At 36.8% G+C, this 12,582-nt stretch overlaps 1 protein-coding gene across 1 annotated transcript in view; it reads left to right on the top strand.

The window, feature by feature from the left end:
• Nucleotides 1-12,582, top strand: part of PCNX2 (pecanex 2) — a 172,407-nt gene that overhangs the window by 100,344 nt on the left and 59,481 nt on the right. Inside the window, exon 21 of the mRNA XM_031552196.1 lies at nt 2,809-2,986. Within this exon, the coding sequence (XP_031408056.1) occupies nt 2,809-2,986 (178 nt within the window). The remainder of the gene's footprint in view (nt 1-2,808; nt 2,987-12,582) is intronic.

Raw genomic sequence — 12,582 nt, forward strand, 5'->3', positions numbered from 1 at the left:
AAAATTCATCTTGTTTTGTGATTAGAAGGACTGAAGCAGTCTGCTTCTTGGAGAGGCAGTACAGCTGCCTTCACAGCCAGGAATTACTTCAACTTTGGAGGCCCTGATGTGCTGGTTATTAGTGGGACTCATGCTGACAAGCTGAAATGCCTTTCTGTATTACCTGCCAGAGCGCCTTCAGAAATAAGCCCTTATTTCTCATTCTTTCTCTTGCTTTCTCTCTACTGAGAGGTAAGGCCTCAGGAAAAGTGTCTTGTGTTGGCAGTATATCTAAAGAAGAGGCATAATGAGCAAATTTATTTCCATTTACCCCTTGAGAACATTGTTTTATAAAATGTTTCTTTTTTGTTAAATTTTCTGAATGTTAACAGACCTGATAAGCATAAAGTCTTCCTTTTGCTCCATCATCCGTGAATTTTCCGTGTGAAAATTCCTCCATGTTGTAAGAATGTTCTTCTTTTGAAGGAATATGAGATCCAGCTGGTTTGTATGTGACATGCTAGGATGGTTTCTAGTGGCTTCAAAATCTATTTAGTTCAGGTTAACCCTTCAGGAATTTTGTGAAAATTGAAAGCAACAGCTTTGACAAGGTGAGAAATGAGGTCAGCTTGGCATTTCATTCAAACAGTGATTTCCTGGTGATTCCTTAGAATGTTCTGCCCGCAAATATCCTTGTGTGTACGTTAAAGATACACAATGAAGGATTAATTCCACATAAGAACAACTTGAGAATCAGGTTGGAAGTCTTCCTAGAATGATGAAACCTGTTTGGAGCCTTCTAATATGTCAAGTGTCAGTCATGGCAGCAGGTATTTTCCTGAATCACAGCAGGATGGAGAACGTTCTGTGCATTTTGCAAATACCTGGCCTAGTTTATTGAGGCACTCAGTATTCATTAAAGTTCTCTTCTATTTTTACCTGTATCAAAAACACAACATATCTCTCAAAAAGTGTGTTTAATTTACATAAGAGAGATAATCTGCCTTTCAATTCACAGAGAGTTGCTTGTATGTGTCTGTCAGATTTCGGTTCTCTTTTCAGAATAGATTCCATACAATTCTTAGGCATCAACATGCAAAACTGCAATCCAAATGCGCTAGTTCAAATGCCAGGAAGCTCTAGGGATATCTAATATTGCTAAATACTCCTGAATTTGACTTGATGGTTCATTAGGAGGCTCAAGACGCACTTCTGTACATGCACAGAGCTTCCTGAATAAATCCCTTTTCTCTTAACTTGCCCTGACTAGGAACAAAGACCCAAAGGTTTTGGGCTGAGATGCTTTGCCCAGCCTGTATTTAGATTTTGGTTCACAAAATATTGCTTCAGTGTATGTGCTTTTAATGACCTTGATGTAGAAAGAGGGATTGCCCACCTCATTTAGTAAGAGGTTCAGATGTTAAGCATTCACCAGGAAAGAGGCAGCTATGGATGTTTTGCTCTTGTTTACTCCTGCTTTGGTGGCAAGGAAATTCTTATAATAGTGAGGAGTTGTGAGTTCTGACTCTTAGTTCTTACTCTGTTCCTGTGTGCTTCAAAAGTGGCTTGTGCCATGCCAGTGTTCATGGTGTGGAGCCCAGTACTGTGTACCTTCTCAGTAGAGAGCCTACCGACACAAATTGTGGAGTCTTATTCTATCTTTCTGGATAAAAAACAAACAAAAACAAACAACAACAATCCACATCCACAGTCTTGAGAGTTATTGGGTTAAGAAAGGGCAGTGCTTTCAGACCCACCTCTATCCTGAGGGTTTCCTACAGGCTAGCTTTAGGCAGCTGTTGTCTGGTTATCCCCTTGCACTTGTGAAGGAGCCAAAGTACTTTGCCTTCAGCTTTGATTCTACCCATCTAAAACTGATGTGTCTGAGACCTTTTCACTAACTAAACTCCCAAGTGGGCTATAATTATCAAGATATCAGAATTCTGTCAAAGCAAGACCATCTTTCTAATTCTGTGAAGTCTCTTAAAAACAGAACTAAAAGATGTGAACAACCTCAGGTCTTAGAGTCCAGATAACATTCAGAGACTTGGTGTGGTTTTCTAAATTTAAGCAGTGCTAACACATCTCTTCTTCATCATATAGTTTTTTGTTAAAAGAGGAGTGTTATCTTCTTGGAGATGCAGTACCAAGCACTTTAATTTTTGAATATAAGCTTCTTGGTTTTCTGTATGGTCACTGACTGTTTAGACTCTTTAACTTAAGGTCTCTGTCTGATGTAATGAGGGAGAGTAAAATGTAGATTGCACCAATTTTGCAATGCATAATTTGTTTTCATCCAATTAAGACTAAGTATGTAGAATAGATGACCTGCTCAGTAGCAATATTAGGAATTGCAAACATTTCTGTGGGTATGAAAATTAGAATTTTGACAAAGTGTGTAGTAGGAGAATACTTCTAAACTGTCACAGAGTTGAATGTCTAGTAATAATAATAATAAAGTGAAGCAGGTTCAAGATGTTTTCTTAAATTACAGTAATTAATGGAAGTGCAAAGATAAAACTTTGCTTTGAGAATTAAAAGCTATATATGAAATATCCTTCTTAAATTCTCTTTTAATTGTTAATACAATTCTTTCGCTACAGAATTTTTTCTGTTAGAGATTACAAGTGTGTTATAATAAATTGTGACATTTGAGATGATTAACATGATTATTAGAATAATATAGGATTAATATCAGAGATCAGTAAAATTTAAATATACATAGCAATCTAAAGTGCATCTGATACACTGTTTGTATTTAAGCTCTTCATAATTGAATGTTTTTATTATTTTGACCTAATTAGGTTTTTCTTTCTGCCTTTCTTACAGCTGTGATATTATCTTGATAACAGTTGCTGGGATGAAACTCCTCCGTTCTTCATTCTGCAATCCTATTAATCAGTTTGTTACTTTGAGCTTTACTGTAATCTTTTTCCATTTTGACTATAGAGACATTTCAGAAAATTTCCTGCTAGATTTCTTCATGATGTCCATCGTGTTTCACAAGGCAAGTTTTATAGCTATTATCATTTCTCTGGAAAAATGGATTTTGTACCTTGATTTATGTGCTCAGTATCACTGTGTTGATCAATACATGGTGGGCTTTGTTAGAAATTATGCATAAATGTAAGCTAAAAACAAGGTTCTAGTTCAATTTCTTATCTGTTTTGATGCAATGTTTTGCATTTGCTTTTTGTTTACATGTTGTGATAGAGTTCATAGTTATCATTTTCAACTTCAAAATCGTTGTTGAGTTGAAAAGAGCCTCTTGGGTCATTAGTGCAAGGCTGTCCTCCAGATCAATCGCCTGGGTGTTTTTTTTTATCTATGCTTCCTTTGAATGCCTCTTGTGTTCAACTCAACAACTTCCTTTGGGAAATTATTCTGTTATCTAATCATCATCAGGATATTAAATGTTTTCCTAAAGTCAAACTTAACAATTTTCTTTTCATACTTTCTGTCTCTTATTCTTGCAATGCTGCCCTTAACCTTAACCTCAGAGCTCTTTCTGCTGTTAACTCCTGGCTTCTATAGAGTGTGTTCTAGTTGCATTAACTTCCGAAACAAAAACAAAACAGAAAACAAATCCTTTCTGCACCAGTGAGATCGGATCCTGTACTGATCTACGTATTATCTAAGTAGGTTTATCTGATACCTTGATAAAATCTAAGTACTGAAAATTTGCCTAAAGCTTTTAGCAATGTTTTGTATTTTGTTTTTGAACTTATTGATCCTTAATTGCCATAAAATATAATACAGTTTATTCAGAGGTAATTCTAGCAACATTTGCTTTTGTTGTCTTCTCTGTTGCTGGTGATTCTGTTTGGTGGGTTTCTTTTCCTAAAATATTCCTGATGTATGAGCATGACCCAACTAGCATCATTTCTTTTCTGAGAGAAGAAAGACAGAGTAGCATATTGACTGTAGTATGTTCTGTGGGAGATGCCTATCAATATGTAGAGATATATGACGAGGATGAGCTCATGGTGCAGCCCGTGTCTAGCTGGAGTTTCAGCCTTCTCAAGGAAAGGCCCAGCTTATTGGTGTTCTGTTGCTGATTTTCAGTCATTCAGGTCAAGTGTGAAACAGAAATCGAATGCTTTCTTCAGACTTATTTCTGTGCTGCTGTAAAGAGAGGTAAGAGAGGACTAATAGCAAGCTGGTGAGGCACCTTGGCCTTTTTTTTTTTTTTTTCCTTCCTATGAACACTTGATCTACTGTCTTAACAGCAGCTTCACCTTCTTCATGCCTCCAGCCCTCTGTCCTGTTCTGCTAGGGTGGAAAGGCAGGTGCTAGGTGTGAAGGAAAGAAGAAAAAGAGCAAGAGGAGATGATTTAAAAGCATTTTTTAAGAAGTCCTGCTTTAAAGAGGTCCCCTCCCATCCTCCCCCCCAGTCCCTATGCACACACACCTCTCATGCACCATGATCCTAAAATAGGGTCAGATTAACTTTTAAGCTTCTTACCTCTGGGGAAAGGTGAACAGTGAAAGAGATGCAGAGGTAGATTGTATTGCGGCAGTTTAAGTGCTTGTTGCCGTATTCCAGTTGGATAAGGGGTGCGTTTTTGTCTCCAGAGATGAATGGTGATGTACATCAGTGGACAGTCCTTGTCCAGATAGCAGCTTATTTAGTTCTAAAACTAATTATTTGAAAAGCTCTTTAAAAGTTCAGAACATCAGCATCAGAATTGGACATTCTAGGACTCATCACTTCTTTTGAACAAGTTGACCTTGTAAGTATGTCACAAAATACTGATGTAGACTATTACATGTTTTTAGGAGAGAAAGAAGTAAAGGATTTTCAGTGTTTTTGGAGTTGCCTGGACAGTTTGAATCTACTGTTCACTGTACAAAGATTAGTAATAGCAGTAAGCATGACATAATGAAAGATGCATACCAAATTAAGTCAATCTGTGCTAGAATAACTATTGCCCTTTACTAGGTTGAAAGCTTCTACTATGGATGTGTTTTGAAAATGTACATTTAGCATTGATCTGTCATCTTTTCCATATCTCATTAAATCAAATTTTGCACATTATTAATTCATTAAATGGACTTGTCTTTGTTCCATTTGAAAAATTGAAATTAAATGGTTGAATTACTTACGTTACCAAAGTACATGCACAGTTACACAGTGATCATTAAAGCCAATCTAAAAAATAGCATAGCTGATAATAGGAATTAAAATCCTATTAATTAGAATCACAAAGAACATAAATTTTCTTTACTGTAATTAAGGTCTGAGTTTTTATTAACTCAGTATTGTGAAACTTTTTAGAAGGATGTACTCACTTGAAGATAAAGATGTATGTATTCCATACTATTGGCACTAAGCAAGTTGTGTTCACCGCTATTTCTAAAACTTACAGGTCTTCACAAATTCTGTCCAACTGTAGTTGAGTCCTTTTTATGTTTGCAAATATTTTTAAAAAAACAAAAAGACAAGAATCAGAATAATTTGTTATCACCTTTGACTACAACCATGCAGAAATCACACACAATAGTGATGGGTATCTGCTTGCTCATTTATACTGTCAACTGTGTGCCTTCTGAATTATGGAACATTACAAGTGCTCTGCTTTAGTCATAGTAACTTTTAAACATGGCTACACCACTAATAATTACTTGCATACTGTCAGAGCAGTGCAGCAGTAAGCATTCATTTTCTTTTGTCAGTCAATGGGGAAGAAGGTGTCTAAATTCAATACGAGTGTGCTAGTAAATTTTGAAGCAGACTATCTTGAATAAAATAGTAATGCTCTGCTAATGATTTTGGGCAGAATATTTCTGAATATCTTACCGTGTGCTTCTCTCATTGTACTGTTGATTTAGTGTACCTTAGTCAAATCAGAAGCTCCAAATGAATGTGTTGCTCTCTGAACAAGTTGAGGCATGGAAGTTAGAATCAGTGCTCAAAGATTATCTTTTTTTCCACACACAACCAAGCCACCCATTCTAGAGTGACACAGAACAGGAGAGTATATTCACTTCTATTCCCAAGGCTTTTTTTTTTCTTTTTTGGTCTGTTTTAACATACAATTATTAATGCCACCCAATTAATAACACTTATTTTTGTAATAGCTGCTTACAATTTGAACTATTGCAGAATATGAAATCTTTATGCTAAAGGCTTATTAAACGTATGTAAAGTATGCTATTTTTTCTTTCAAATTGCCATAGGAAGGGAGCAAGATAAATATTTAGAAAAGACTTCTGTACTTATTTTTTAAGAATGTTTATAGCTTTCAATTCAAGTAAAACAGGACTTCTTAATCTTTCTTATTTCAAGACTTTCCATTTAGCCACTTCCAGGTTTGTCTTGTCAGCTACAGCCTAGGATTTTTCTTTGGGAGACTCCCATTGTCTATATTCTTTAAATCAGAACAGAATGCTCTTTTGAAAACACAATTACTCATTCAAAATCTCTGGGTATAATGCTCTTATATATACTATGCAGGAAGTTAAACTGGATAGTCAAGGCAGTCGTCTTTGTTTACACAACTTCCTGTAAACTTTTGTTGTAAGCCAGTTGTTCTCTCTGGGCTTTTTAGGAGATGCAGTAGTGAATTCAACTTATACTGATAGGGTTTTATATTTGTTTGTTACCTGTTTGCTCACAACTGGGTGCAAAAAGCAGTATGTTGGAGATTTCTGTATGTCAAACTGTAGTGAATTGCTTCTTTTGCCAGCAGCTTCCATCTGTAGAGCACAACTGAGAAGAGATACCTGCTGAATTCTGCACTTTAGAATATCTGTCTTTGACAAATTTGTTTTGTTCCCTTTTAGCTTTACAGAAAGCACTCCTACCTTGGAGCGTCACTAACTCTGTGATGTGTAGGAAAGCACCTTCATATCTCTTTCACTGTCATGTATGTTACTGGCAGGCAGAGTAATGGTCTCTTAATTTGTGTGTGTGGATGAACTAATTAGCAATACTAAAATATGAAATCACCTCATGTTTTCTGATGATCCTATCCTCTGAGGGTTCTGAATTTGTCTTCATGCATAAGGCAAAATAATCAAAGAAGCAGAGCTTGTTAAGTTTGCCTTCATTAACGCTGAATTCATTTGCTTAAGTACACTTAACCCCCGCTGAGCTTGCTTAAGAATACAATTTCCCTGTCTAATATTTCTACTTCTTTCCCAGAATACATTTTCCAGTTAATAAGTAATCTAATTTTTTTTTCTTTATAAGAACTTTTTTTCTGTATGCTTATTTGTGCCATAGTATCTGATGTTACAAATTTTTGACTGATGAATTTAATAACAAAGTAAGACCAACTAGGACAGCCAGCTTGTAGCAACCTGCCAGGCACATGCTGGTCGGGCTTAACTTTGTATGAGTTTAGTGTCTACAGCACAATCCTTTGGACAAGGAAGAAATTCTGCATGTCATCTTACTTACATTTTATGAGAAAATGCTACCAAATGCGTTGACCTTCTTGGTGCTTTATTGAAGTAATTAACCTATTGGATCTTCTATTGCCTTTGTGGCAGTGAACTCTTGGTTACTCTGCATGTTCCAGTGGATTTACGTGGGTGCTACATCAAGTCAAAAGCCTCACTCTTTTTCTGTCCCCTTCTGATTTTCCATCCTACCCTGTATTTGATGCTTCACTTCAAAGCTTCTGACATTAAGTCATTATTTTATCTTTTAATCCATTTCTTGCCATTTATGCATATTGAAATCCAGTGTCTTAATCAGCTGTACCTTCTTAGCTCACAGCTGTTTCTTCAGCTTTTGATATCTGGTGTATAAACCCTGTTAAGGCAGTTTCTGCTGAGTAAAGTACCCAAGGCTACACCTGATATTTGACAGGATAATCCCAGCTGTGTTTTCTCTAGAATCCTTAAATCTCTTGAGCACTGTACAGTTTGTGTTTCATTCTAATATTGGTGAAATGGTATAATTGATTTTTCATTCAGCCTTCTGTCACTGACTTCTTTGTCGGCCTTCACTCTTGATGCTATTCCTAAATGTCATTTTTTTCTCTTTTTTTAATGTGTGTTTTTCCTTTAGATTAGGACAAACGTACTCAGCTGCAGGAAGATGTTGCCTGCTCCCTGGATCATTCTGTCTCACTGTCTGATGAGGGCAATGCTCATGTGCATATGTGCTGTTAGAGCTATGTGCTGTGTCTGTTGGCATAGGCATTGAAAGAGAAATCTTGACTATGACACAACTTTGTGCATTTTTTTGCCTGCTTTTAGTAAAGGAGATTTCTGGGAAGGTGCGGTCTTGGCCTCTGAAGGGGTAGACTTCACTGACAAGGCTGAATCTGGGCATTTCCCAGCTGATTTATTTCATGTGTCTAGTTCTCTGCAAATTAAGCTGATTAGTTCTGATCTTCTCAGTTTTGCTCATCTCAGGAAAACATGGGAGCTAATTTCTTATAGTACCAGAGTCTTCCTTCCTGAGCTCCTTCTGTCAGTTGACAACGTTGGAAGAAGCTGCCTCTGCTATAAGCATATTCAGAACTGCTATGTTTTATCATCGTGTTGTCATAATCCTCATCACCCTTATGTGTGGTGGTTAACATTTAACTTAAAATGTAAGGTTTCAGAGGTTTGTTCCATTAGTTGTTTAAAACATGCTGGTTTCGTACACTACCTATGTGGTGAATGCTATGTTTCATAAATATATTCCTAAAGATTTGGATTGATTATATTTTGATCTTCCTATATATATTGCTTTACACGATGATCTTGAAATTTCACAGTATCAAGGCTTCAAATATCAGTAAGCAGAAGTGAATAAACGCAGCATGGAAAGTGTTGTGCTTTCACAGTACTGTTCAAATACACCATAAGAATGTTATGAGTTATGATGCAAGCATTAAAAAGCTTTAATATTTCTAGTGAATCTTATTTTATAGGATTTAATAGGTAAAAAGAGTTTCAAATGGCATTAAATAAAACTAGAAAGTCAGTGATTTGCAAAGCAAAGCCACAAAGTACAATAAAACTATTTCACCCAAGCTGGATTTCATATCCAAAAACACACACATATTTAAACATTTCACTCTTAATATTATTAACTTTTATATGCATAAATACAAATCGAGAAAAATAAATAAAAGTATTAGTAGGTACTAGAATTTACTCCCAAGATTGAGAACTAACTATTAACTGGAATTAGACTAACGTGAAAAAGTAAATATATCCCTTACTACCTGAAGAGCAGAATTCAAGGTTTAAATTGTCAGGAATCTAAATAGGAATATAAAAATTGATTTTTCAAAGTGGAGGAGTATCATTGCTTTCTGCTTGTTTTAATCTATCATTTTTGTTTTGCACTTAAAGAATGTAGCTGTGTATATATGGCAGTTATTTTTGTTTAAAATGTGCACATACTTTTTTTAAGGCACAGCAGAATTCAAGAAAATTTTCATGTTTATGCATTGTTTAGTTCCAGTATTGCCAAAGAGTCTTCCCACAGAGTCCTAACAGATGCTAGACAGACAGACAGGCTGCCAGAAGCTGAAAGCATTTCATAGTCTCCCTCTCACCTTCAGTATCTTCTGAATTCAGTTGTTAATCTCTATACATTATTGAGACATAATAGATTAGGGAAAAGATCACATTTTAGAGGTGTTTCAGACTCCCCAAGTCTTTTTTTCATATTAATTTCAGGTCATTCTCCATTTGTATATTACTTTATTTTGTTAAGTAAGAATAACCAGATTTGAACAATATATCCTGCTTATGTTTTGCTGTAGATACATAGAATACTAATATATGTACAAGCATTCTCTAGAGACATCAGAACATGCTGATGTTAAAACGGTGGTTAAGATGATAAAATGTGTGTCCACGTAAAACAAATATGAAGGAAAGATGTGCATGTTCTGCATTTTACTTGACAGCAATGGGAAAGTAGTAGTTTTAAATTCACTGAGTATACTAATAATTTAAACTGATTATCAAAGACTTAAAACTGTTTACTGCACAAAATTGTCACGTGAGTAAAGGTATCTAGGAACATGAGAACATTGTACCCTCGTGTATAATTTTCCTGCTTTGTCAACTGTAGAAAACACTGAAGATCTAAGAAACTACTAAAAATTTTTGTTGATAAGTCATTCTAAACTAGGATATAAAAGTTTCAAGAAAAAATTGATTTTTTATGCATATTTAAGGAAGTTGTTATGAAGACAGGAAAAACTAAGCACAAAACTAAGCCCCTTTTTTTTTAAACATTTTCACTCTGGATGGGAAAATTCCCCCGTTGTCTTTAGCACTGTTTAAAAGTAAAACTCACATCCATCAAGAGCAATTAATTATCCTTATTCATGACAGTACATTACTGAGAATAAATTTTGTGTTTCACAGCATCACAGTAGAAGGCATCTTGTGGAAGTTTGTCTTGTCCAATTCAGCTATAGTAGGTTGCTCAGAGCTGTGTCTGGATGAGTTTTGAATATCTTCAAGGATGGAGATACCATAATCTTTCTTGACAACCTTGACAACACCTCCAACATACAGCCACCTTCCCACTGGAAAGTCTTCATGTGTTCAGCCAAGTTCTTGCACCTCGCTTTGTACCTGCTGCCTATTGATCCTGTCACTGTGCATCTCTGAGAACAGTCTGACTCCACTTTCTTTGTCCCCACCATCAGGCCTTTTATATACACATTGTAAAACCCTTCACAAAGATCATTATTTTCTCAAGGCTAAGCAATCCCAGGTCTCCTAGCCTGTTTTCATGTCTCTCCAATCATGATTCTCCAATCTCTTAATCATCTTCATGACTCTTTGCTGGAATCAACCCAGTAGCTCTGTGTCTGTCTGGGGAGCCCAGAATTTATCTCAGCACTCTAGTCCTGAAAAGAGGGTGAAAGGATTACCTCCCTTAACCTGCTAACAACACTCATTCCTGGGTTGTTCATATAACACTGCTCTCCAGCTGGCTGGCCTCCAGCCTTTGCTGGTATGTGAGGTTGTTCCTCCCCAGGTGCAGGACGTTGCAGTTCCTTGTTTTTGAACTTCATGAGGTTCTTGTCAGTCTGTTGATATCCTTCTGCATGGTGGGGCCACCATCTGGGTTATCAGACACTCCTAGTTTTGTATTGTAGAAGGATGGAATGGCTTAGTTTGGAGGGGACCTTAAAGATCATCTAGTCCAACCCTTGCCATGGGCAAAGTTGCCACTCACTGGATCAGGCTGCCTAGGATCCTCTCCAACCTGGCCTTGATTGCCTTCAGAGATGGGGCATCCACAACTTCTCTGGGTAACCTGTTCTAGATCCTCACCACCCTCTGAGTAAAAAATTTCTTCCTAACGTCTAATCTAAATCTCTCCTCTTTTAATTTAAAGCCATTCCCCCTTATCCTATCACAGTCAGACTGTAAAAAAAATCAGTCCCCTTCCTCCTTGTAAGCTCCCTTCAACTGCTGGAAGGCTACAATGAAGTCTCCCCAGACCATCTGCAAACCTACTGCTCCATCATTTAGGTCATTAATTAAGATGTCAAGTGGTATTGGCTCTGCTGTTGTCCTCTGAGATACTCAAGAACAACATGACTGGCCTCCAGCTGGACTTTGCTTCTGATCACAACAGTTTGTTTGGAAGTTTCTGAAGTTTTCAGTCCACCTCATTGTCCTTTTGTTTAGCCCCTACTTTAGGAGTTTGCCTTTGAGGTTGTTAGGGAGAACAGTGTCAAAAATTGTACTGAAGTTAGGATAGACACCATCTGTTACTTTCTGTTCATCTGCCAAGCTGGTGATTTCGTTGTAGTAGGCTATCATACTGTTTGATGATATGGTTTCCCCTTTGTAAATACATGCTGAATGCACCCGATCTTGTCCTTTGCATGTTTGGGAATGGTTTCCTGAAGTATTTGCTCCATTGTGCTCCTAGGGCTCAGGCTTCCCTGCCATTCTTGAAGAAAAGAGTGGTCTTTGATTTCTTTTAGTCCTCAGAACCCCCACCCCTTAATTGCTGTAACTTTTCAAGGATACTGAAGAACTGTGGCCTCTCAGTGGCATCATCTGTTTCTCTCATTACTTGTATATGGTCCCATCAGATCCCATGGAACTGCTTTTTTCCAGTTGTTTTAAATACTTCCTAATGAATTCATCATTGCTCAGCATGTCTTCAGTTCTCCATACTTTCCCCCAGATTTTGGAAGATAGGGTTTCCTGAAATCTACCTGGTAAAGATCAAGGGAAAGAAAGCACTGAGTAACCTGTCCTTCACTGGGTCCTCTGCTTTCTTTGCTTCTTATATACCTGTAGAAGTCCTTCCTGTTTCCCTTCTCTTTTCTTGCCAGATTCAATTCTAGATGGCTTTGGTTTTCCTAATCCTTTCTAATCCTAATTGGTTCTGACAGTGTAAATAATGTTGAATGTTTTTCTCTATACTGCTGTCTCGTGATTACTGAAGACTTAAACAGAGTTAGTTGTGTTTGAAATGAGAGAATGTCCCTCTAACGATCAACTCCCTTGTGTTTATGCAGGTGAATTTTAGCACTTCAGTTTTTGCATGAATTAGGCAATAGTATTTTACAAATCCTTGGAGTTCTTGTGTCAGATATAGAACAAAGTATATAGTAAATTGGATAAAACTGATAAGGAACAGTATTTTTGCATGTGATTCTAGTA

This window comes from Meleagris gallopavo, chromosome 2 (assembly GCF_000146605.3).
Source record: "Meleagris gallopavo isolate NT-WF06-2002-E0010 breed Aviagen turkey brand Nicholas breeding stock chromosome 2, Turkey_5.1, whole genome shotgun sequence".
In the NCBI taxonomy this organism is placed as follows: domain Eukaryota; kingdom Metazoa; phylum Chordata; class Aves; order Galliformes; family Phasianidae; genus Meleagris; species Meleagris gallopavo.